This window comes from Hirsutella rhossiliensis (assembly GCF_020360975.1).
Source record: "Hirsutella rhossiliensis strain HR02 chromosome Unknown scaffold00003, whole genome shotgun sequence".
Taxonomy (NCBI): Eukaryota; Fungi; Ascomycota; class Sordariomycetes; order Hypocreales; family Ophiocordycipitaceae; genus Hirsutella; species Hirsutella rhossiliensis.
Genome location: NW_025408669.1, coordinates 3,013,364 through 3,033,972, shown reverse-complemented (window position 1 = coordinate 3,033,972; position 20,609 = coordinate 3,013,364). Strand labels below are relative to the sequence as shown.

The window sequence follows — 20,609 nt, the reverse complement described above, 5'->3', positions numbered from 1 at the left end:
CGGGCTAGTCCCGCTCGACGGCGGCGAAGGCCCGGCGGCCCTCCATGTCGGCTGGGGCCAGGTATCCTGCGGAGCCCCCTTGCTTCCGGCCGAGGCTGCAGCCAAACCTATCCCGTTCGACGGCAGTGAAGGACCGGCGGCCCTCCATGTCGGCTGGGGCCGAATGTCCCGTGGAGCGTCCGAACTTCTCGTCTGCGGCGGCGAGGGCCCGGCGGTCTCCGCCGTCGGCAGAGACCGGATTTCTCTCGGTGCGCGCTGGCCTTTCCTGAGGCCCGGACGGCGCTGGGCCCGCCCAGCGGCAGCCAGTGCCCCGCCGCCCTCGGTGTAGGCGGCAGCCGTTGCCGCCGCACTCGGTGTCGGCTGAGGCTGGATATCCCGCGGCGCGACTCGGCCTGCGCTGATCCTCCATTTCCCTAGTCCTGGCGGTCTTCCCGCCCTCGCCTCAAGCGCCTCCCTTGACGCCTCTTCTTGCTCTCCGAGAGGCGCCGCGACCGAGTGCCGGCGCTGCTGTGATCGGCCGGATCTCTGGTCCTGTGTACGGCGCTGCTCGGGCTTCTGGCGCCGGGCTTGCCCTGTCACCCGCTCCGGACTGGACCCTCCCGTTAGCTGGCTTCATCGCGACACCGGTCTACCGAGGCCCCGCGGACCTCTTGTCTTCCTCGCTTGCGCTGCCCTCTTTGGCCCCGCCTACTTGCGGTGCTACTGGGCTCCCGGCGTAAATCCTCGTAAGTGTAATAACGGCGTATAAGTCCTTGCCTCGGCCATTCATCCTGCACTTGTCTTGCTGACTGGCACCCCTCCTGTGCGTACAGGATCCTCTAGGAAAGTCTATATATCTTACTCGTAGCTCTCTAGTACGTCTACAGGCGTGCCGCTGCTCTTTACATTATACCGGCGCCGCCTTTCTATCGAGCCCGCCCGCTATTGCCCGCCGCCCCCAGCGGCGGGCTATACGGCCTCGGCCGGTCCTTACATGTAGGTCGCCAAGACAGCTTCCTCTTGCCTGTGCTTTGCATGGTACACTTTTCCGTCTAGTCATCTAGGTCTTGTCGGTCAAAGCCTCAGTACGTCCCTAGACGCTCGCCTGCTGAATTTTGAACCCATGTCTTACACGTGTTGCGAATAAGCCTGCCTCCTTCTCCTCGAACATAGCTTCGCGCGTCCTGCTTGTCTTAAAACCTCTACGTCTTACTAGACCGCCTTTCGAGGTTTCCTCTTCTCCTCTTGTCGCATTTTTCTGTATACACATCTTATAGACCTCCTTTATATAGGCTCCTTATCTTAGCCTACCGCTAACGCTACGTTGCGTCTTCGTTTAGCATCCTTTGACTTCTCTTATACACCACGGCCACCAGCCCTTCCCTACTACACTAAACTCTTAAGACGGCATATTGGTAGGGAGCACTCCTGCCCCTATTCCTCGCCGCTTCTAGCTTCGCTCCGGCAACGTTGCTCGTCCACTACACGGCCTCGCCATGTCTTCGTCTCCGTCGGCGGACAGCTCTGCCCCGCACCTCCGCAAGCCCCTTGTCACTAGCAAGGGCGCGGGCGGCGACATGTCCATGATGTTCTTCGCCCAGCCTGACTGCCCCGCGAGGTTTGCCCACCAGGACGAGCACCGCATCAGAGGCCTTAACGCCGAAGCCATCGCCCGAGTCCTCCTGCCGGTGCCCTCGTGGCTGCTAGAGTCGGGTATGCAACCCTCCGGGCCGAGGGCGACGATCTAGGACCCTCTCTCTTTAGCCTAAACCTCTCCATCTACGGCCAGCCAGTCGTCGATACAGACTGGTCCGAGCAGTGGTTCTTTATGAGCGGCCGCGTTCACCCCTACGCCCTCTCCTGGGAGGTGGAGCGCCGCGACGGGCTCGAGGCCGGCCCGGACGATACTATTCTCTACCCCGTGCCCGCCCTTATCGTCCGCGACCAAGGTTACCAGCCGTGGGCCCCCCTCCCCTTTTCATTTTAATGCGCCTCCTCACCCACCGCCCCGCTGACTTTGCCCCCTAGCGTCCTGCCGCGCTCCTTGGCCTCTAGCGGCCAGTTCCCGTCTACGCCTCCCGTTGTCTCCTTCCATGGCGTCGTAGCCGGGCCCGGCCTCGACCTCCTGCGTCGAGATTTCCTGCCCAATCTCGGGCCCGACCAGCTCCGCTGCTGCGGCTTCGTCCGGCTCACGACCTACATCGCCCTGGCCTGCCGGACAGGATTCCATATAAGGGCTACCACCCCTTCGAGGTCTTTGTTATCTTTCCGTCTACGTTAACCCTTGGGCCGTGCTATGCAAGAAAATCGCTGAAAAGCCTAACTCTTCCTTCCTGCCCGGCGTCCCCTTTACCTGCACCGGAAAGGTCGTCGGCCTTCTCGACCACCGCGTTATGCTCTCCCCCCCGGGCTCGGAGCGCGATTACGTCTTTATCATCGTCCCGGACAGCTGGACCTTTGTCGATAGGCCCTCGGCCGCCGCCGCCGCCTCGGCTTCCCCCCTCGCTACGCCCCTTAGGCGCCAGACCCCATCCGCCTCCTCTACCTTCGATTCCGTCCGCGCCGCCTTGTACTCCGTTGCCGCGCCGGCCTCGGCCACGTCGGGGCCCCCTTCCTCGGCCTCGGCCCCGACCGCCCCCGACCCCGTCACGCCGCCGCCTAAGCGCTCCCACCCGGCCCTTGCCGATACGCCCATGAAGAGGGCGCGCTTACTACAGCTGCAGCATTCGCCGCCTTCTTCGTCTTCGGACACCGTCGGTCCCGCCGCCCCCTCCTCCTGTCCCCCGCCAGCCGCTTCTTCGTCTCGACTGGACGGCATCCCGCCCGCTCCCGCTCCGGCCCCCCCGCCTTCCCTTCTCGACTCTATCGTCGCGAGCACCTCCGACCCGCCCGCTCGCCCTCTCCGCTATCGCATGCAGAAATAAGCTGCCTACTATAAACCAATCGCTCTCTTACGCCTCCTGCCTTTACTAAAATGGAACGGGATACTATTCCTAACACAGCTTGTCGCTGCGAAATTACTATTACTCTACGCATTGCCACGTTTCTCCCTTTATTAAAGGTCAGTTTTGGCTTGCGAACCCGTTTCTTACAACACTGCCTGCCTCTAGACGTTCTCCGTGACCTCGTTAATGTCCCATGCGTTGCGCCTCGCCCCTTCTCTTTCCCTTCCTTCCCATTCCCTTCTCTCCCCTTGCCAGCTTGCCGCCGCACCTCTCAGTTGCGTTTAGCGGCGACGGGGGCCCTGTAGTTGCGCCTCGCAAAGGGGCGTCTTTGTTATCTTACATTCCGTTCCTTAGTTGTGCAAGTCATAGGGACGAGGGTCGCCGAAATCGGCGGTTGGTTCTACAAAGGCCGTTGCGGCGTGTGAGGCTGGCCTTAAGGCCGCCTCGACGGCGTTGCTTGCTTCCCCTCACTAGCTCCCTAGCTTGCCTTTGGCTTGCATCCCTTCTTGTGTACCTTCCAGTCCTCCTTTTGGTGTTGCCTGCTGCAATACGCGACCGCCAGGCATCGGCTGCACCTCCTCGCCCCCGCCATCTCTCCACAAACCCGGCAGACCTTCCCCTCTGTGCTCTGTGCATCCTGCCCTTGCATTTGCTTTGCGCCCATGCTTCCGTCCGCCTGCCCCGCCTCTGCCATCGTGTCCTGCATTTCCTGCCTCGCCCTTATTTCGCATCCTTCTTGACCGCAGAATGACGACACGACCACGAGCACAAACGGCCTCTCTGCATGTAGGTACGATATCGGGCTCTGTAGAATCTCCTTTGCGACTTCGCCGCAACTCTCGCAGCGCGCCCCTGCTGCCTTCCGACACGCCGCCTCGTGCTCCCGTAGGATCGGCCTTATCCACTGTAGGAACAGTGCGCTGGCTTCGTCGTTCGGCCTCGCCTGGCCTACCTGCGTCACGAGCGTCTTCGGGATGCTATGCTTGTACTTGAGCTCCGTGGCCCCGAATTCGCACCAGAACTCCACGGAAACGTTGCAAGTGGCCATGCTGTAGTTGTTTTCCTAACTGCTCGATCGGTAGCTAGGGTAGACGCTTCTGCTCTCCTATTCGTGCCTTGGTGCCTCTCTTATACTCCCTTCTCTCTTACCCCGCAACCGTTATCATCGCTGTATTTGCCTTCTTGCTTTCTCCCTCTTCCCGCTGCGGGATGGTGCCCGAATGGCCGATTTATTTGCCTACCTTCTTGCATGCATTAGTTCCTGGCGCTACCGCCTGCTTGCGTTCTTTGCTCTCGCCCTCTGTCTTCGTCTTGTGCCTTGAGGAACGTTAGTGCCTTGAGGAACGTTAGTGACGAAAAGGTTCTTCTGGTTCCTCCCCGGGGAGAAAGAAAAAAAAACGCCGCCATCAATTTCCCCCCCCCTAAATGCCGCCCTCTGATTCGTCGGCTGCCGTCCTCTAATTCGTCGGCTTGCTCTCTTCAGATTGGTTTAAAAATACAACCTCACCGCCCTCGTCGCCGCCCCTTTTTGCCCTCTTTCCTTGAAGCCCGTCTTCTTTCCTGGCCCTTTCTTTCAAGCTCGCCCGGAATACGCCCTTTTCCTCTTTGCCCCCCTCCTGGCCCTTGACCTGTGCTCCTTTTACGTCGGTAGCTACGGCAAGCCCGCTAGCCTAGAGCCGGCTGGCCTGTGAAGTCTAAATCTCCGCCTTTGCGGTCCGTCTATATTAGACACGCACCCGTCGATGTCCATTAACTACCTTGAGATTGTTGCTCTTATTTCTATCTCTCTACGTTGCGCCTTCCCATAATTTTGCTTTCTCCGCCCCTGATTGTGTGCTAGGTAGTCGTCCTAAGGGCAGGATCTCCTCCGCTGCGAGCGAGACGCCTACGCCGCCCGCGTTACCGCGGAGCCAGTCGGCCGCCTCCTGCGTCGTCTGCCTGCTAAGCTCCTCTAGCCGGGCCTGCGCTGCCGTCATCTCCTCGGGCACCCGGTTCCCGACTAGATCCCGCTCCGCACCTCCGATACGAGCATGATGCCGTCGAGCGTCGGGCACCGCGACAGCTGCACGTACAGGCTGTACGGGTCGCACGGCGACGGCACCGCCCTCCCTCGACCGTCGTCATCCTCGCCCCCGCAGCTCCAGCGCCACGCGCTCCAGCGTCCCGCCCTGCACCTTGTAGTCGGTGCAGGCGAAGGCCGCCGCGCACGGCAGGCCCTCCGGCTGACGTCGTTGCGCTGCCACGGCCGCTTCCGCTGCGCCGTGATCTTGACGCCGATGGGCGTCAGCAGGATCGTCCCGGCCGGCATCCCGACGAAGTGGAAGTCCTCGTCGTCTCCGAAGCCAGCACGATGCCCGCCGGCGGCCGAAGTGCATCGTCAGCTCGGCCGAGACCCGGTGGCCGGGAAGGCCGGTCGGGGATGACGTCTACCGCCGTGTACCCGGCGCCGTTCACTAGCTTCAGCCCCTGGTGCGTGTTCTGGTTCACGACGACCGGCATGCCGGGCACGAAGACGAAGACGGCCGGGACCGGCGTCGCGCTATCGTCGCCCTGGCCCAGCATTAGCAACGCCTCCTCCTCCGTCGGCAGGCCCTCCCTCCACTTGTGCTCGGACAGGAAGACGCGCGCCGCCGTCCGCCGCCGCGCCCGGAACGCGAGCGCCGCCTCTAGGTTGAGGTTCCAGCGGTTCCGGTTGAGCGGCGTGACCACCGTCAGGCCCGTCTCCCACGGGATCCGCCTGCCCGGCCGGTGGCACCTCGAGTTGAGCAGCTCTAGGTCCGACCGGTCCTGCTCCCGGCGGATGCGCCCGAGCAGCCGCCGCAGCTCGGGTCGCCGGCGGCCGCATCTGCTCGTCCAGCATGACGACCGTCGTGAACCGCCGCCACAGCGCGTGCGCCTTGTCGTGCTGCCGCCGCTGCTCGGCCGCGAACGCCCCGTCCTCGTCCCACGCCACCGCCGCGCTCGGCAGCAGGATCGACCGCTCCTGCACCGGCCGGAACTGGTGGAAGTCGCCGCAGAAGATCACCACCGGGATGCCGCCGAAGTCTCGCGCCGACCCCCGCAGCCTGCACAGCTGCTCGTTGGCGGCGTGCAGCGTCCGCGCCCCGAGCATGCTGACCTCGTCGATCACCAGCACCTCCTTCTCCTGCCAGTCCATCCGCGACCGGCCGTCGACGAAGCGCTCGCCCTGGCCCGGCAGCCGTACGCCGTCTACGTCCCTCGTCGCCCCTCCCGCCCGGCCGCCCTGGCCGACCGTAAGGCCGCAGGCCGAGTGTAGTGTGATGCCGTTGATCCGTGCTGCCGCCGTGCCCGACGTCGCCGTCACCAGCAGCCGGCTCGATAGGTCCCTCCGGGCGAGCAGCTCGACGAGCGCCTCGATGACGCGCGACTTGCCGGTGCCGCCCTCGCCGCCGATGAACAGGCAGAGCTGGCCGCCGCCATCGCCGCCTGCGTCGTCGCCCTGCCGGATTCGGTCGAGCTGCCGGATTCGGTCGAGCTGCCGGCATACGATTAGGAGAGCGATGGCCTGCTTCTCGTTGAGCGTTAGCTGCCCCGCCAGCTCCCTGCCGGCGGCGACGAACGAGCTCGACGGGCCGAGCCGCACGCGCATCCCCGCCGCCGTGCCAGCGTCTACGTCGCCGTCGGCCGCCGTTACGTCCATGTCGTCCTCGCCGAAGCCCCCCATCACCCCGCGAAGAGCCGCGCCGCGGTCGGCCCCGACGCCCGCCGCCGCCCCGCCGCCCTGGATGCCCTGGATGGCTCGCTCCCGCTCCCGCGCCGCGCTCCTCTGCTGCGACTTGATGGCCCGCACCTCTTCTTGCCGTGGCAGCGCCGCCCCCGAGAGCTCCGAGCCCGGTAGGTTCACCCGCCTGCCTGCCCTCTCCTCCGCCACTACCGTCGCCGCGAGCTCGGCCGCCGACCCCAGCGCCGACTGCTGGAACCGGCAGAGCTGCTGCGTCATCGCTAGCAGCTCTGTTGACTGCGCCGTGACTTGTCCCGCGCCGGCGGCATTCCGGACGACGTCGATGAGCCGGGCCGCGTCGCCCGCCCCGCCGGCGCGGTACGCCTCCTCGCCCCTCGGCCGCCCCCTGCCTTCGTCGCCGGCCTGCGGCACCGTCGTACCGCCCTCCTCGGCCGTGGCGGCCCACTGCTTGGCGTCGCGCTTCGCGTCCTCCGCCGACCGCCGGAGGAGCTGCACGTTGTCTGCGAGCCGCGCGACCCTCGGCGCCAGCGACTCCGCGCCCGCGCCCAGATGTCGTCGATGTCGCCTGCCTCCTCGCCGAGGAAGGACTCCCACGGCACGAATAGGGCCAGGTGCTGTACCGCCGCCCTAGGCGCTGTTAGCCGATGCCCCTAGCCGCGCTGCCTTCCCTTGGGCGCTCCCGTCTTATGGTGCGCACCTTCGGTGGCACGACTCGTCGTCTCCCTCGCTAAACTCCTTGCTGAGGTATCCGTCGAGGCATACGGTCGCCCCGCTACCCGGCCGCCTAAGCGCCTGCACCCAGCCCTTCCCCGACGCCCAGCTCTCCGCGAAGGGTACCTCGCCCCAGCCCGTCACCACCGTCGGCACCGCGGCCGTTTCGCTTTAGCCTTACGAGCGATGCGTAGTCATAAAGGCAGAGGCCCCGCAGGAGCTCGCCCCTGTGCCGGTAGGCCTCGACGAGGGGGATCCTCGGGCCGGCCTCCTCGACGACGACCGTCTCGTCCGGCGCGTCGCCCGTCGCCTCCGCGCCGCTCGCCCGTCGGAGGTGCCGCCACCGGCGGAAGACGGCCCAGTAGAGCTGGTTCGCGTTCACGTACGCCCACGCCGAGCTGCTGCTAAATTCTGCCGGGTACCCTAGGAGGTGCGCGATCACCTCGACCTGCGACAGCGGCCGCTCCGTAAATACTCGGTTCGCCGCCTTGAGCAGGAACGTTCTCGTCTTGTTCCCCATGGGGTCCGCCGCCGTCGCCACCCCTTCGGCCCCGCCCCATCGGCCGGCGTCGCGGTCGGCGCCACTTCCGTTGCCCTCTCCCGTCGGCTCTAGCGCGGGGAGGAACTCGGCCGCGGCGGCCACACGCTTCCACACGGGGTCCTCTACCTTCGTCGCATAGTTGGTAATGTAGTAGATTAGGGCCATGGTCTTGCGCTGCGTCGCGATGAACGAGATGTCGTGGTTGTGCCGTAGCCCTACTGCCATCGCCCGGTTCCACCGGTTCACCATGCTATGCGTCCGCCGGATCTCGAGCACCCCGTCCGCCGTCAGCGCCGTCCTCTCCACCAGCCTCCACGGCGCCTTGAACCGGCACAGGTCCCCTTCCGCGCCCCCGCGCCGAGCGACTATTTTACGCAGGTCGCGCTATGCGTGTGGATCTGCGTCGCGCCGGCGCAGAAGTTGGCCTCCTCGTCGAAGGTGTCCGTGAAGCGCGCGACGTCGTCGAGCCGCGACGATATGTCCGCCGTGGCCGACCGCTCCGCTTGCACGGCGCAGTAACCTTCTGCGTCTAGCTCCTGCCGCCTCGGTTTAGCTCGGGCCCTTCGGCCTGCCTCGGATAGGGCTTGGGGTTTGGGGAGGGTGGGGGCGTCTTAAGGCGGCCGCCTTACCTCGGAGAAGACGCTGTCTACGTAGCGGACGATGCGATCCCGGTACGCCGCCTGCTCCTCCGTATCGGGGCCGGCGAGCGCCTCGCCGAGGCCAGCATTGCCCCTTAGCCAGAGGAGCCCGTGGATGTGGAGAGCGCCTCGCTCGTTCGTCTCAACCGCGCCGTAGTACGCGCCGACGTGGCCGAACACCGACTCCTCCTCGACGTTGACGTAGTGCTCGAAGAAGAGCGTCATCTCCCGGTGGAAGAAGACGGCCGAGCTCATCGGGTCCGATATGGCCAGCCGCGTCCGCTTATACGCGGTCCCTAGGTCTCGTAGGAAGGCCTCGGCCTCGTCCGGGTCGCGGCCGCGGTGTGCCGCTAGCCGCAACTTTACCAGGTTTGTAATGTCGTTCGGGTTCAGCGTGAACCAGATGGCCGGCACCCCGTGCCTTATGATGAGGGATAGTATCTTCTTCCGCATACTGAGGCGGCTCTCCCTCGACATCGGCTGCCGGTAACCGAACACGGAGAGGGACCGGAGGAGCTCCTTTACCCCGTCGTCGCTAGTCTTGCCCGTGGCCTCGAGCTCGACCCTCGCCGCCTCGAGCCTCTGCGCCGTTAACGACTTTAACAGGCCCTCGACCCTTGCGAAGTTCTTCCTCGTGACGCCTAGCATGCTGGCCTGGCGGTTCCTAGACCGTACGCCCATGTTAAAGACGAGGAAGGCGAAGATAGGGGTGCGTCGCGAACCGGCCGCCGTGGCGCCGCAGCACGACGTCGGCCCATGCTTGGAGCTTCATGTTCCGCGTCGACATAAGGCCCTCCGCGACCCGCTCCGCCTGCGTGCCCTGGTTCCCGACGCTAGGGCCCGCGCTCTCCCCAGTGGCGTCCTCGTCGGCGAGCCTCGGCCCGCCTAAGCCAAAGGGGAACAGGGTCGGAAAGGCCTTTGCGAAGAAGGAGGCGTCCGCCGAGTCGGCGAAATCCTCGCCGCGCCGCACCTGTATGTGCGGCTCGACGTCGCCGCCATCGCCCTCCGCCTCTCGGGCCGCAGTCCCTACCCACGTCCTCGGGCCGGCGCGCGCTCCCTCGGGCCCGACGGCACCGCGGGCGAAGCGAATCTTCTCAGCATCGGCCACCTCTGGCGCCCCGTCCAACGGGAACATGCCGGAAGACGTCACCTCGTTGATTACGTCCCCGTCCTCTTCGGGCCTAGCGCCGTCCCCGTCGTCGTCCTCGCACGTGAGCCCGACGTCACGGCTCCCCTCGGTGGGGTCCCGCCCCCTGCCTCAGCATCGCGAGGACCTCCTCGATCTCGACCGCACCCTCGTCGTCCATGGCCCGCTCCGACGGCGGCACCACCTGCGCCGTCCGCGTCCTCTCCCGCGCCGACGGCTCGCTTCGCTCTAGCCGCTCGCACACCAATGGCGGCACCCGTGCGGCGGCGCCCCCAGCTGGCCATCTCCGCCGCGTCGATCTCGACCTCGCCGTAGAGCGGATTGTTCTCCTTGAGCCAGGCTAGCGCCCTCTCCACCGCCGACCGCCTTACCGACAGCAGGCCCGATAGGTCGCGCGGCCCGGGCCTCGGCACCCTGCCACGAGACGTGGATCTCGTCCATGACCCGGAGCAGCGGGTGCGGCAGCACCTTAGCGGCTAGGCCCTGCACGTCGTTTGGGAACACGGTAATGTGGCCCTTGACGTGCCTCGGGTACCTCACGCTCTGCCTCTGACCGCCCGGGATGCTGTACTTCGTCACAAAGCCGTAGCACGAGTTGAGTGAGATGAGCTTCTCCTCGAGCGGCGTGAGGTCCTTCAGCTCGTCGGGGTACGCGTGCTCGCAGCCGAGCCGCCCGTGGAGGTGCATGGCCGGCGACGCCCCCTCGCGCCCGGCCCATCGCGCGCACTCTACGCAGACCGGCACCGGCCTGCCCTCCGGGAAGCAGCTTCGGCATCCGAACCGGGACCGCCCGCCCCCCGCAACGCTGCTCCGCGACCACCCCTCCCACGTCGTCTCCCTCAGCTCCTCCTTGGCTCGCTTCCGGTAGCATAGCGTGCAGGTCGCGATCGGCAGCGTGCCTGCGTCGTGGAACGCCCGGTAGAACCTCCGCACCGTCCTCACCTGCCTCTCGCGCGGCACCGGCGCGCACCACGTCTGCTCGTTGGCCAGCCTCTCGCCCGCCTCGAACTCCTCGTCGAGGTGCCGCAGCGCGCTGGCCAGGTCCTCGGCCTGCAGCTCCCTTCGTCTCGGCATCTTTTCACCCACCCTGGCGCGTTTCCGCCCGGCCTGCCCACTACTAAGATGGCGTTTCCTCTTCTGCTCGTCTCGCCTGGCGTCTTATCGCCGCTCTACCTGCGTCCGGTTAGCTATCACCGTCGCACGCCTTCACCTCGCTCTACGACCGTACCTGCCGGTGCGCTATCTCTGCCGCTAACAAGCGGCCCGGCTGCGGGGGGAGTTGTGGCGGGGGCCTCGCCCCTGCTAGCCGGCCGGGACTGGATGGCTCGCGGCACGTGCTGGCTTCCGGCCGAGACTACGGCCGGGCTAGTCCCGCTCGACGGCGGCGAAGGCCCGGCGGCCCTCCATGTCGGCTGGGGCCAGGTATCCTGCGGGCCCCTTGCTTCCGGCCGAGGCTGTAGCCAAACCTATCCCGTTCGACGGCAGTGAAGGACCGGCGGCCCTCCATGTCGGCTGGGGCCGAATGTCCCGTGGAGCGTCCGAACTTCTCGTCTGCGGCGGCGAGGGCCCGGCGGTCTCCGCCGTCGGCAGAGACCGGATTTCTCTCGGTGCGCGCTGGCCTTTCCCTGAGGCCGAGACGGCGCGACTCGGCCTGCGCTGATCCTCCATTTCCCTAGTCCTGGCGGTCTTCCCCGCCCTCGCCTCGGAGGCGCCTCCCTTGACGCCTCTTCTTGCTCTCTCCGAGAGGCGCCGCGACCGAGTGCCGGCGCTGCTGTGATCGGCCGGATCTCTGGTCCTGTGTACGGCGCTGCTCGGGCTTCTGGCGCCGGGCTTGCCTGTCACCCGCTCCGGACTGGGCCCTCCCGTTAGCTGGCTTCATCGCGACACCGGTCTACCGAGGCCCCGCGGACCTCTTGTCTTCCTCGCTTGCGCTGCCCTCTTCGGCCCCGCCTACTTGCGGTGCTACTGGGCTCCCGGCGTAAATCCTCGTAAGTGTAATAACGGCGTATAAGTCCTTGCCTCGGCCATTCATCCTGCACTTGTCTTGCTGACTGGCACCCCTCCTGTGCGTACAGGATCCTCTAGGAAAGTCTATATATCTTATATCTTACTCGTAGCTCTCTAGTACGTCTACAGGCGTGCCGCTGCTCTTTACATTATACCGGCGCCGCCTTTCTATCGAGCCCGCCCGCTATTGCCCGCCGCCTTCAGCGGCGGGCTATACGGCCTCGGCCGGTCCTTACATGTAGGTCGCCAAGACAGCTTCCTCTTGCCTGTGCTTTGCATGGTACACTTTTCCGTCTTGTCATCTAGGTCTTGTCGGTCAAAGCCTCAGTACGCCCCTAGACGCTCGCCTGCTGAATTTTGAACCCATGTCTTACACGTGTTGCGAATAAGCCTGCCTCCTTCTCCTCGAACATAGCTTCGCGCGTCCTGCTTGTCTTAAAACCCTCTACGTCTTACTAGACCGCCTTTCGAAGTTTCCTCTTCTCCTCTTGTCGCATTGTTCTGTATACGCATCTTATAGACCTTTATTTAGGCTCCTTATCTTAGCCTACCGCTAACGCTACGTTGCTTCTTCGTTTAGGATCCTTCGACTTCTCTTATACACCACAGCCATTAGCCCTTCCCTACTACACTAAACTCTTAAGATGGCATATTGGTAGGGAGCACTCCTGCCCCTATTCCTCGCCGCTTCTAGCTTCGCTCCGGCAACGTTGCTCGTCCACTACACGGCCTCGCCATGTCTTCGTCTCCGTCGGCGGACAGCTCTGCCCCGCACCTCCGCAAGCCCCTTGTCACTAGCAAGGGCGCGGGCGGCGACATGTCCATGATGTTCTTCGCCCAGCCTGACTGCCCGCGAGGTTTGCCCACCAGGACGAGCACCGCATCAGAGGCCTTAACGCCGAAGCCATCGCCCGAGTCCTCCTGCCGGTGCCCTCGTGGCTGCTAGAGTCGGAGTATGCAACCCTCCGGGCCGAGGGCGACGATCTAGGGCCCTCCCTCTTCTTTAGTCTAAACCTCTCCATCTACGGCCAGCCGGTCGTCGATACCGACTGGTCCGAGCAGTGGTTCTTTATGAGCGGCCGCGTTCACCCCTACGCCCTCTCCTGGGAGGTGGAACGCCGCGACGGGCTCGAGGCCGGCCCGGACGATACTATTCTCTACACCGTGCCCGCCCTTATCGTCCGCGACCAAGGTTACCAGCCGTGGGCCCCCCTCCCCTTTTCATTTTAATGCGCCTCTTCACCCACCGCCCCGCTGACTTTGCCCCCTAGCGTCCTGCCGCGCTTCTTGGCCTCTGGCAGCCAGTTCCCGTCTACGCCTCCCGTCGTCTCTTTCCATGGCGTAGTAGCCGGGCCTGGCCTCGACCTCCTACGTCCAGACTTCCTGCCCGGTCTCGGGCCCGACCAGCTCCGCTGCTGCGGCTTCGTCCGGCTCACGACCTACATCGCCCCTGGCCTGCCGGACAGGATTCCCTTTAAGGGCTACCACCCCTTCGAGGTCTTTGTTATCTTTCCCATCTACGTTAACCCTTGGGCCGTGCTATGCAAGAAAATCGCTGAAAAGCCTAACTCTTCCTTCATACCCGGCGTCCCCTTTACCTGCACCAGAAAGGTCGTCGGCATTCTCGACCACCGCGTTATGCTCTGTCCCCCGGGCTCAGAGCGCGATTACGTTTTTATCGTCGTCCCGGACAGCTGGACCTTTGTCGATAGACCCTCGGCCGCCGCCGCCGCCTCGGCCTCCCCCCTCACTACGCCCTTTAGGCCTCAGACCCAATCCGCCTCCTCTACCTTCGATTCCATCCGCGCCGCCTTTTACTCCGTTGCTGCGCCGGCCTCGGCCGCATCGGTCCCCCCTTCCTCGGCGTCGGCCCCGATCGCCCTCGACCCCGTCACGCCGCCTCCTAAGCGCTCCCACCCGGCCCTTGCCGATACGCCCATGAAGAGGCGCGCTTGCTGCAGCTGCAGCATTCGCCGCCTTCCTCGTCATCGAACACCGTCGGCTCCGCCGCCCTCCTCCTCTCCCCGTCAGCTGCTTCTTCGTCTCGACCAGACGGCGCCCCGCCCGCTCCCGCTCCGACGGCCAGCCCGGGTTGCCCTCTCGACTCTATCATAGCGAGCACCCCCGACCCGCCCGCTCGCCCTCTCCGGTATCGCATGCAGAAATAAGTTGCCTGCTATAAACCCGTCGCTCTCTTACGCCTCCTGCCTGTACTAAAATGAACCGTTTCCCTTTCGGGATGCTATTCCTAACGCAACTTGTCGCTGCAAAATTACTATTAATCTACACATTACAATGTTTGTCCCTTTGTTAAAGGGACAGCTTTAGCTAACGAACCCGTTTCTTACAAAGTGCCCGCCTCTAGACGTTCTCCGTTATCTCGTTTATGTCCTGAGCGTTGCGCCTCGTCCCTTCTCTTTCCCTTCCCTCCTTTCCCTCCTCTCTCCTTGCCAGCTTGCCGCCGCACCTCTCGGCTGCGTTTAGCAGCGACGAGGGGGCTGTAGTTGCGCCTCGGCAAATGGCGTCTTTGTTGCGGAAGCCGACTCTGCTTCTCGCCTATCAGTCATTGCTCTACATGGAGGATACGGTTTTCTACTGTAAAATCTTATATGCCGTTCCTTAGTTGTGCAAGCCATAGGGACGAGGGTCGCGGCGATGCTACTACTGTTAGACTCTCCGTTCAGACGGGTGGAGAGGCGGTCTTGCAGGCCCGTCGTCGACCTCGGTTGGCGTTCTGTCTCTTGAAGTCGGCGGTAGTTTCTACAAAGGCCGTTGCGGCGGTTAGCGGCCGTATGAGGCTGGCCGTAAGCCCGCCTCTGCGGCGTTGCTTGCTTCCTCTCCCTAGCTCCCTAGCTTGCCTTTGGCTTGCATCCCTTCTTGTGCGCCTTCCAGTCCTCCTTTTGGTGTTGCCTGCTGCAGTACGCGACCGCCAGGCATCGGCTGCACCTCCTCGCTCCGCCGTCTCTCCGCACACCCGGCAGACCTTCCTCTGTGCTCTGCCGATCCTGCCCTTGCATTTGCTGTGCGCCCATGTTTCCGCCCGCCTGCCCCGTCTCTGCCATCGTGTCCTGCATTTCCTGCCTCGCCCTGATTTCGCATCCTTCTTTGCCGCAGAACGACGACACGACGACGAGCACAAACGGCCTCTCTGCGTGTAGGTACGATATCGGGCTCTGTAGAATGTCCTTTGCGAGTCCGCCGCAGCTCTCGCAGCGCGCCCCTGATGCCTTCCGACACGCTGCCTCGTGCTCCCGTAGGATCGGCCTTATCCACTGTAGGAACCGTGCGCTGGCTTCGTCGTTCGGCCTCGCCTGGCCTACCTGCGTCACGAGCGTCTTCGGGATGCTATGCTTGTACTTGAGCTCCGTGGCCCCGAATTCGCACCAGAACTCCACGGAAATGTTGCAAGTGGCCATGCTGTAGTTGTTTTCCTAACTGCTCGATCGGTAGCTAGGGTAGACCCTTATGCTCTTGTCTCCTGTTTGTGCCTTGGCGCCTCTCTTATACTCCCTTCCTCTCTCTTACCCCGCAACCGTTATCATCGCGTTACTTGCCTTCTTGCTTTTTCTGCCTCTCCCCGCTGCGGGATGGTGCCCGAATGGCAGATTTCTTTGCCTACCTTCTTGCATGCTTTAGTTCCTAGCGCTACCGCCTGCTTGCGTTCTTTTCTCTCGCCCTCTGTCTTCGTCTTGTTTGTCTCTCCAATCTTCAGTCTTCGTTCCTCAAGGCCCTTTGCGCAACCCGTGAGGGGTTGCCTTACCCGTTCGATTAATGTTAAGTCAGCCTACGGCTGAATAAATTAGGTGGCTGTGGAAGTGGAAGTAACTATTAATGTGTGAGTTTTTATTGGCTGTAATCCCTGTAAGGTACACGCTTGCAGCCTTCGTACACTCAATGGGATTGGACAGGCACGATAACACGACCTGGCCAATGAGAACAGGAACATCAACAGAATTTCCACCGCCCCCTCCTTCCTTCGCTGCAGAGATGCCTGGCTCACCTGCACGCCAGCGGGGCTCACCCGGCTCACCCAGGGTCGCGCGATTGGCCGGAGCGGGGGAGCCAAGTACGCATTTTCCTCCGGGTCCGCATTTTTTTCTCGACATTGCTGGACTTGCATCCATTTACATCCACTGTGCTTTAAAGCCATCGCGATGTCGAAAGGTTCACGACCTTGGAGCCCCCCTTCAGCCCTAGCCCCTCTCTGCTTGGCCATGGTGACCAAGTCCACCCGGAGCTCGTCGCCGGCTTCCTTTTACGCCGACTCGGAGACGCAACGGTCGGCGACAGCCAGCAGTCCTGACACTCCCTGTCCGTACATCGAGGCGTGACAGCTGCCTCGCGAGCTTAAGGACCATTGCCAGATTTTTCTCGAAGAACAGATTTGTACAGGCCCCCTTTCCTCGATTTTATCCGTCTTTCTATTCGCGCGTTCTTTTATTTTCGAGGGAGATGGGACTGATTGAGGCTTTAGATACTTGTGCCATCAATTTGCTCAATAGCACGCTGGGCTACGGCATGTCCCGGCAAATGCCAACGCGCAAGAGCGTGCCGGTGCCGCCCCCGAGCCATCTCGCGCTTTTGGGTACGCTGGTTGTTCATCCGTTGCATACGACTCGTGCAGACAAGCCGGACCACCTGATCGTTTCCTCCCTCGCGCTTAATTACTTGCGCAACGTCCTGACCATCGCTGGACCCATCAACGCCGGATTCCGCGTCGCCTTCCAGTTCCACTCGACACCGAGATGGGCCCGCCAATCCGATCGTGCTGGCTCTGCCAGCGATAGCGACATGTCTGACGGCGACTCGAACGGCGACCTGGATCACTTGCGGGGTAGAATGGCAAATGAGGCGAGTGTTTGGAGTCGAGGCCAGGACTTGTGGTCCACGGTGGGCTGGGCATTCAACACGGCGACAGTGCATCCTCACCGGTGGCGCTACTGGAAAGTGTGGCTCGGGCTCATGCTCGACGTCCTCGATGCCGACTGGGCCGAGAGGGAGAGACTTGATCAGGAGGCCCACGAAACCAGTGGCAGGCGCGGACACGAGTCCGTTACGTGGCGCAGTGAATCCATGATTTACATGTATATGAATCAGGAGGACGGTCGTCAGACGGGACACAAGCGAATTATGAAAGCGCTCTTTGCCGACGGGGGAGGCCAATCCTCATCTGCCTTCTTGGAGGTCTTCGAAAAGGAGCCAAGGGGGCCTAAGAAGGCGTCGAGAAAACGGAAATGGGAGCAAGCCCTCGACCTGGAAAGCGACAAGCTCGGCGACTACTTTGACTCTGATTCGATATCATCCAGTATTTCTGAGCCGCCAACGCCGGAAAAGGGCCGCGGCGCGAGCAGCGTCGTCTCGTTTGGCTGTTCGAATCCCGGTCTAATCGAATCAATACGTCTCCGACTGAGGTTCTTCAGGCTTCTCTCTGCTGCCACCTCGGTGCTTCGCTGGCGGTTGGACCTTAACCGGCTCCACGAAGACATTGCGGCAGGCATCAAGCTGCTCCCTCTGCAGATGTTCGCTCTGTTTCTGTCACAACGGGAGAATCCACTGCTGCCCGAATCATATGTCACCATCATCAAGGAGCTGTTCCATTTGCTGCTGCCTTCCCGGCACAAGAATCCTGCAAATGCGGATCCAGAAGGCCATGCCATGGGCAGCTTGAGCATACCCATGCTGGAGCACTGCTACATTTCGTTGCCTGCCAATACGGTCGGGTTGGAGGACAACGCGAAGCTGTCTCTGGTGGTTGAACACGCGATGCAGCTGTTATGGAATTGCGAAATGGCGGAATACACGGACAGTTTTGCCAAAGCAGCCTTGAGAGGCGTCGAGGCGCGAGAGGCAAAGGCGAAGAAGAGGGGAATGGGCAAGCGCCGCGCACATGCCCGCGCTATCGTGGCCCGAGATGTCCTGGCTGGCTCTGCCGAAAGAATCCGTATGTTGTTGATACAGTTACTGGAGGCATCGGCTGATACGGACAGTAAGAAACACCAGGGCTTGAACTCGACCACCGACTCAGTAGAGAAGTGTATCGTAGTCAAATTGTAGCAACTTCCACAAAAAAGTTGTCTCACTTCGCCAGCGGTCGCAACCGTAGCGCCGAAAGCGCGATTGACAGCCTGAACTATCTCCGGGGGGCGACGTTGTCTTGAGATCTTGGGTGCTGCCGCTGCCGCGGACTACCAATTCCCCGTCGAATGGAGCAGGGACCGGTTTCTCCGTCGGGGCCGGGGGTTGGCGGGTAGTCTGTGCGTCGGCTACAATCTCCGCCCAAGACTTTAACATGATTGCCCCATTCCACGGAGGCTCGATCGCACATCCCTTTCCCCCTTCATCATCGTCCTCCATTTCCCATACCCATGCTCATATATATTTAGATGCATATATATACTATATATATTATATATATTCTGTCTCCCGATCTCAAGGCAGGAGAGGGTCTGGCTTACCTGGCCGAGCAATTGTAATCGGTGGCCGTGCTCCTCGCTCACGCAATAGATCTGACCCAAGACGACGTCCTGCATCTCGCCGCACGAGTCCCCTCGATGGTGTCGCTGTGATTGCCCTCGCGATGCTAGCCCTGCAAGTCGAGGTATGGCGCTGTTGGTGCTGCGTGGCGTCAGTCAAAGGCAACATCCTGCACCGGGACATTTCCGAGGACAACATCATAACCGACCGCAAAACGACTGGCCACATGGGCATGCTGATCGATCTGGACCTTGCCAAGGAGCTATCTTCACTGCAGCCAGAAAGTGAGCTGGCGCCGAGTAGCATTGCTGTCCCCACCAGGCAGCAGCGGAAGGGTCCGAGTTTCCTCGCCCAACCCGTTCCCCACAACTCGTCTCTACTACAGTTGGTAATCTGGTCTGTCACGAGCGCTGAGGGTGTCACGCGCGCAATCACGTGACACCGCTACTTTTGTCCTTCGTGCCGGCTAGGGACAGTTAGAAGCACCCTTCCACCCACTCGTCCCTTACCGTTCTACCCCAGACGCATGCGGGGCTGCCTCCCATAAACCCGGAAATAACGTGGGTCCGGCCGGACAGGCGATCTCTGAAAGCTTTTCAAGCTCTAGGGCTGATAGGGAGAGCTGCGAGGTCACTTGCCTTTACGCTCTGTCGCGGAGCCATTATTGCCCTTCGCCTTGGCCCCCCTTCTCCCCCCTTCTTCTCATCACTGATAACGTATTCTAGGATGGCGCCCGGCGTCGATTGCATCTTCCAAATCACCTCAAACAAGCGTCGCCTTTTAAGATACAAGGAGGGTGGCGATTTTATTGTCGACAGCTCGGCCATAAGCTTCGGGACTGACCCGTACCATGAATCGATGGCCGACAACGCCGACACGCATAGGGACTGCACGCCTTCGCCACAGTTTGTCTGCCGGGATCTCCTCCGCATCATCATCGGCTCTAGGCCAATGGATGCACATCTTCGCTAGGTCTTTGGCAGGAATCGTCTCGCCTGTGATCTCCTGCTCGACGGTTCTAAGCGGTTCGCCGTCCGGATGTGAAAGAGCCAGGGGTGTTTCTCATCGTCAATCTCAGCCGGCACGGCACTCTCATGAGGTCCGCAGACCCTGCCTTGACTCTGGTCAAGTCGTAGCGAGCTTTCGGGGCCAGCGTAGGCAGGACTTAGGTACTACCTTAAAGGTGGAACGGACCAATGGCATCACAGGAACACCAGTCCAGTCAGATAATCTCAGACCACTCAAACCGACCGACTGCTCCGGCTGGTCGGTCTGTCTGTTAGCCACACCGTCAGAATGGCTTGGTCAGAACACGATACTCAACATAGTCCTCGCCGTCAATATGAACGATAGTGCCCGCCGACACGAACTTTCCCGTAAATGGCCCGGTCGACTTCCGCCCATACTTGACGCCGTCGTGCATCTTGGCGTCCTCGGCATAGGCTTTCATGCGAAACGACTCCTTGCGAGCCCAGACCTTGTTGACAGCTCAGCTCGTTCTCGTTTAGCAATTGACGCGGCGCCCGTCTGTCCGCTCGCGGATCGATTCGCCGCGACTGGCCAGGCTCACCGCCGCCATAGCTTGTTCTCGGGCTGGTCCGATCCATGTCCACGTTGGCAGGACGGGTGATGCTGAAAGTCGGCATAGCGACACTGGTCTGTTTAATGGGGGTTCTGGCTCGGGTCTTGGCCTCATACACGGCCCTTGTTTCGTTTTCGATCCGCTTCCTATCAATTTCGCCGTGATCCAGCTGGTACTGCCGAATGCGGCAGTACTCCTTGACTTCCTGTTTGCTGAGAGCCTTGAGGTGGTTCTCAAAGCCTACCTCCTCGTACGGAATCCAGAGCCCCAGCTCCCGAGGGGGAAGTTTCCATCCACGAAGCGGCCGTCTCTCGTCTCTCGTACCACCTTGACTCAGAACTTGTTGTCGTGGTCAAGTATTCCATAGACGGCATGCCGATCCCTTGGATCAGGCTCGCTGGATTGCTTCCAGTATCCTAGAAGGATTCGTGTCGGGCGGGTGCCAGGCAGAGGGTCGGTGGGAAAGCGGGTTTGATGAACGGCCATGGGCTGAGTGGACGCTGGCTGAGAAATCTCCATCTTGCTCTCGCTCAGGTGGTTATACAAGCAGGCGCGCTTGCGCTTGGGGTAGTGAGAGACAGCCTGCCGTGATGACTCGTCGCCGACCATAGCGGCTGCGGTAGCGTCCGCTCCTGCTCCTGCGGCCAAGGACGACTCTCGAAAGCCTGCGGCTGGCGATGGCGCCGTCGCGGCCGCTGGCTCGTGGCCGCCGGCAGCGGAGGCAGCTGATGAAGACTTGGGCACTGTCGGCGCGACCTGCGGCTTGCTGTACTTCTCAGTGGCAGACTCCTCCATTGCGCACGGCTGGACAAAAGGCGAAGGGTCCGACGGCGAAGTGTCCTCTCTACTTTTGGTTCGTTAATGAACAGCCAATCTGGTGCT

The 20,609-nt window shown here is 62.3% G+C and overlaps 7 protein-coding genes across 7 annotated transcripts; 3 read left to right on the top strand and 4 right to left on the bottom strand.

Moving 5' to 3' along the window:
- Positions 1 to 4: 4 nt before the first annotated feature.
- On the bottom strand, positions 5 to 409 carry HRG_03357 (uncharacterized protein; the record flags this gene model as incomplete). The annotated part of the gene is made up of 1 exon (XM_044861828.1): positions 5 to 409. The coding sequence occupies one exon, from the start codon at positions 407 to 409 to the stop codon at positions 5 to 7; it is 405 nt and encodes a 134-aa protein (XP_044722854.1).
- Positions 410 to 1,475: 1,066 nt separating this feature from the next.
- HRG_03356 (uncharacterized protein) lies at positions 1,476 to 2,903 on the top strand (the record flags this gene model as incomplete). The annotated part of the gene is made up of 4 exons (XM_044861827.1): positions 1,476 to 1,692; positions 1,785 to 1,938; positions 2,008 to 2,161; positions 2,298 to 2,903. 4 exons carry the CDS (start codon positions 1,476 to 1,478, stop codon positions 2,901 to 2,903), a joined length of 1,131 nt encoding a protein of 376 aa, XP_044722853.1.
- Positions 2,904 to 5,207: 2,304 nt separating this feature from the next.
- Positions 5,208 to 10,738, bottom strand: HRG_03355 (PIF1-like helicase domain-containing protein; the record flags this gene model as incomplete). Its single annotated transcript, XM_044861826.1, has 10 exons — positions 5,208 to 5,711; positions 5,791 to 7,116; positions 7,248 to 7,254; positions 7,325 to 7,419; positions 7,622 to 8,200; positions 8,254 to 8,415; positions 8,509 to 9,181; positions 9,240 to 9,721; positions 9,792 to 9,892; positions 10,036 to 10,738. The coding sequence occupies 10 exons, from the start codon at positions 10,736 to 10,738 to the stop codon at positions 5,208 to 5,210; spliced, it is 4,632 nt and encodes a 1,543-aa protein (XP_044722852.1).
- Positions 10,739 to 12,407: 1,669 nt separating this feature from the next.
- On the top strand, positions 12,408 to 13,786 carry HRG_03354 (uncharacterized protein; the record flags this gene model as incomplete). Its single annotated transcript, XM_044861825.1, has 3 exons — positions 12,408 to 12,528; positions 12,576 to 12,873; positions 12,943 to 13,786. 3 exons carry the CDS (start codon positions 12,408 to 12,410, stop codon positions 13,784 to 13,786), a joined length of 1,263 nt encoding a protein of 420 aa, XP_044722851.1.
- Positions 13,787 to 14,520: 734 nt separating this feature from the next.
- HRG_03353 (MYND finger domain-containing protein) lies at positions 14,521 to 15,087 on the bottom strand (the record flags this gene model as incomplete). Its single annotated transcript, XM_044861824.1, has 1 exon — positions 14,521 to 15,087. One exon carries the CDS (start codon positions 15,085 to 15,087, stop codon positions 14,521 to 14,523), a length of 567 nt encoding a protein of 188 aa, XP_044722850.1.
- Positions 15,088 to 15,885: 798 nt separating this feature from the next.
- Positions 15,886 to 19,117, top strand: HRG_03352 (major facilitator superfamily transporter; the record flags this gene model as incomplete). Its single annotated transcript, XM_044861823.1, has 5 exons — positions 15,886 to 15,888; positions 16,036 to 16,057; positions 16,146 to 17,612; positions 18,301 to 18,529; positions 18,871 to 19,117. The coding sequence occupies 5 exons, from the start codon at positions 15,886 to 15,888 to the stop codon at positions 19,115 to 19,117; spliced, it is 1,968 nt and encodes a 655-aa protein (XP_044722849.1).
- Positions 19,118 to 20,060: 943 nt separating this feature from the next.
- Positions 20,061 to 20,522, bottom strand: HRG_03351 (uncharacterized protein; the record flags this gene model as incomplete). Its single annotated transcript, XM_044861822.1, has 1 exon — positions 20,061 to 20,522. One exon carries the CDS (start codon positions 20,520 to 20,522, stop codon positions 20,061 to 20,063), a length of 462 nt encoding a protein of 153 aa, XP_044722848.1.
- Between the last annotated feature and the right edge of the window lie 87 nt (positions 20,523 to 20,609).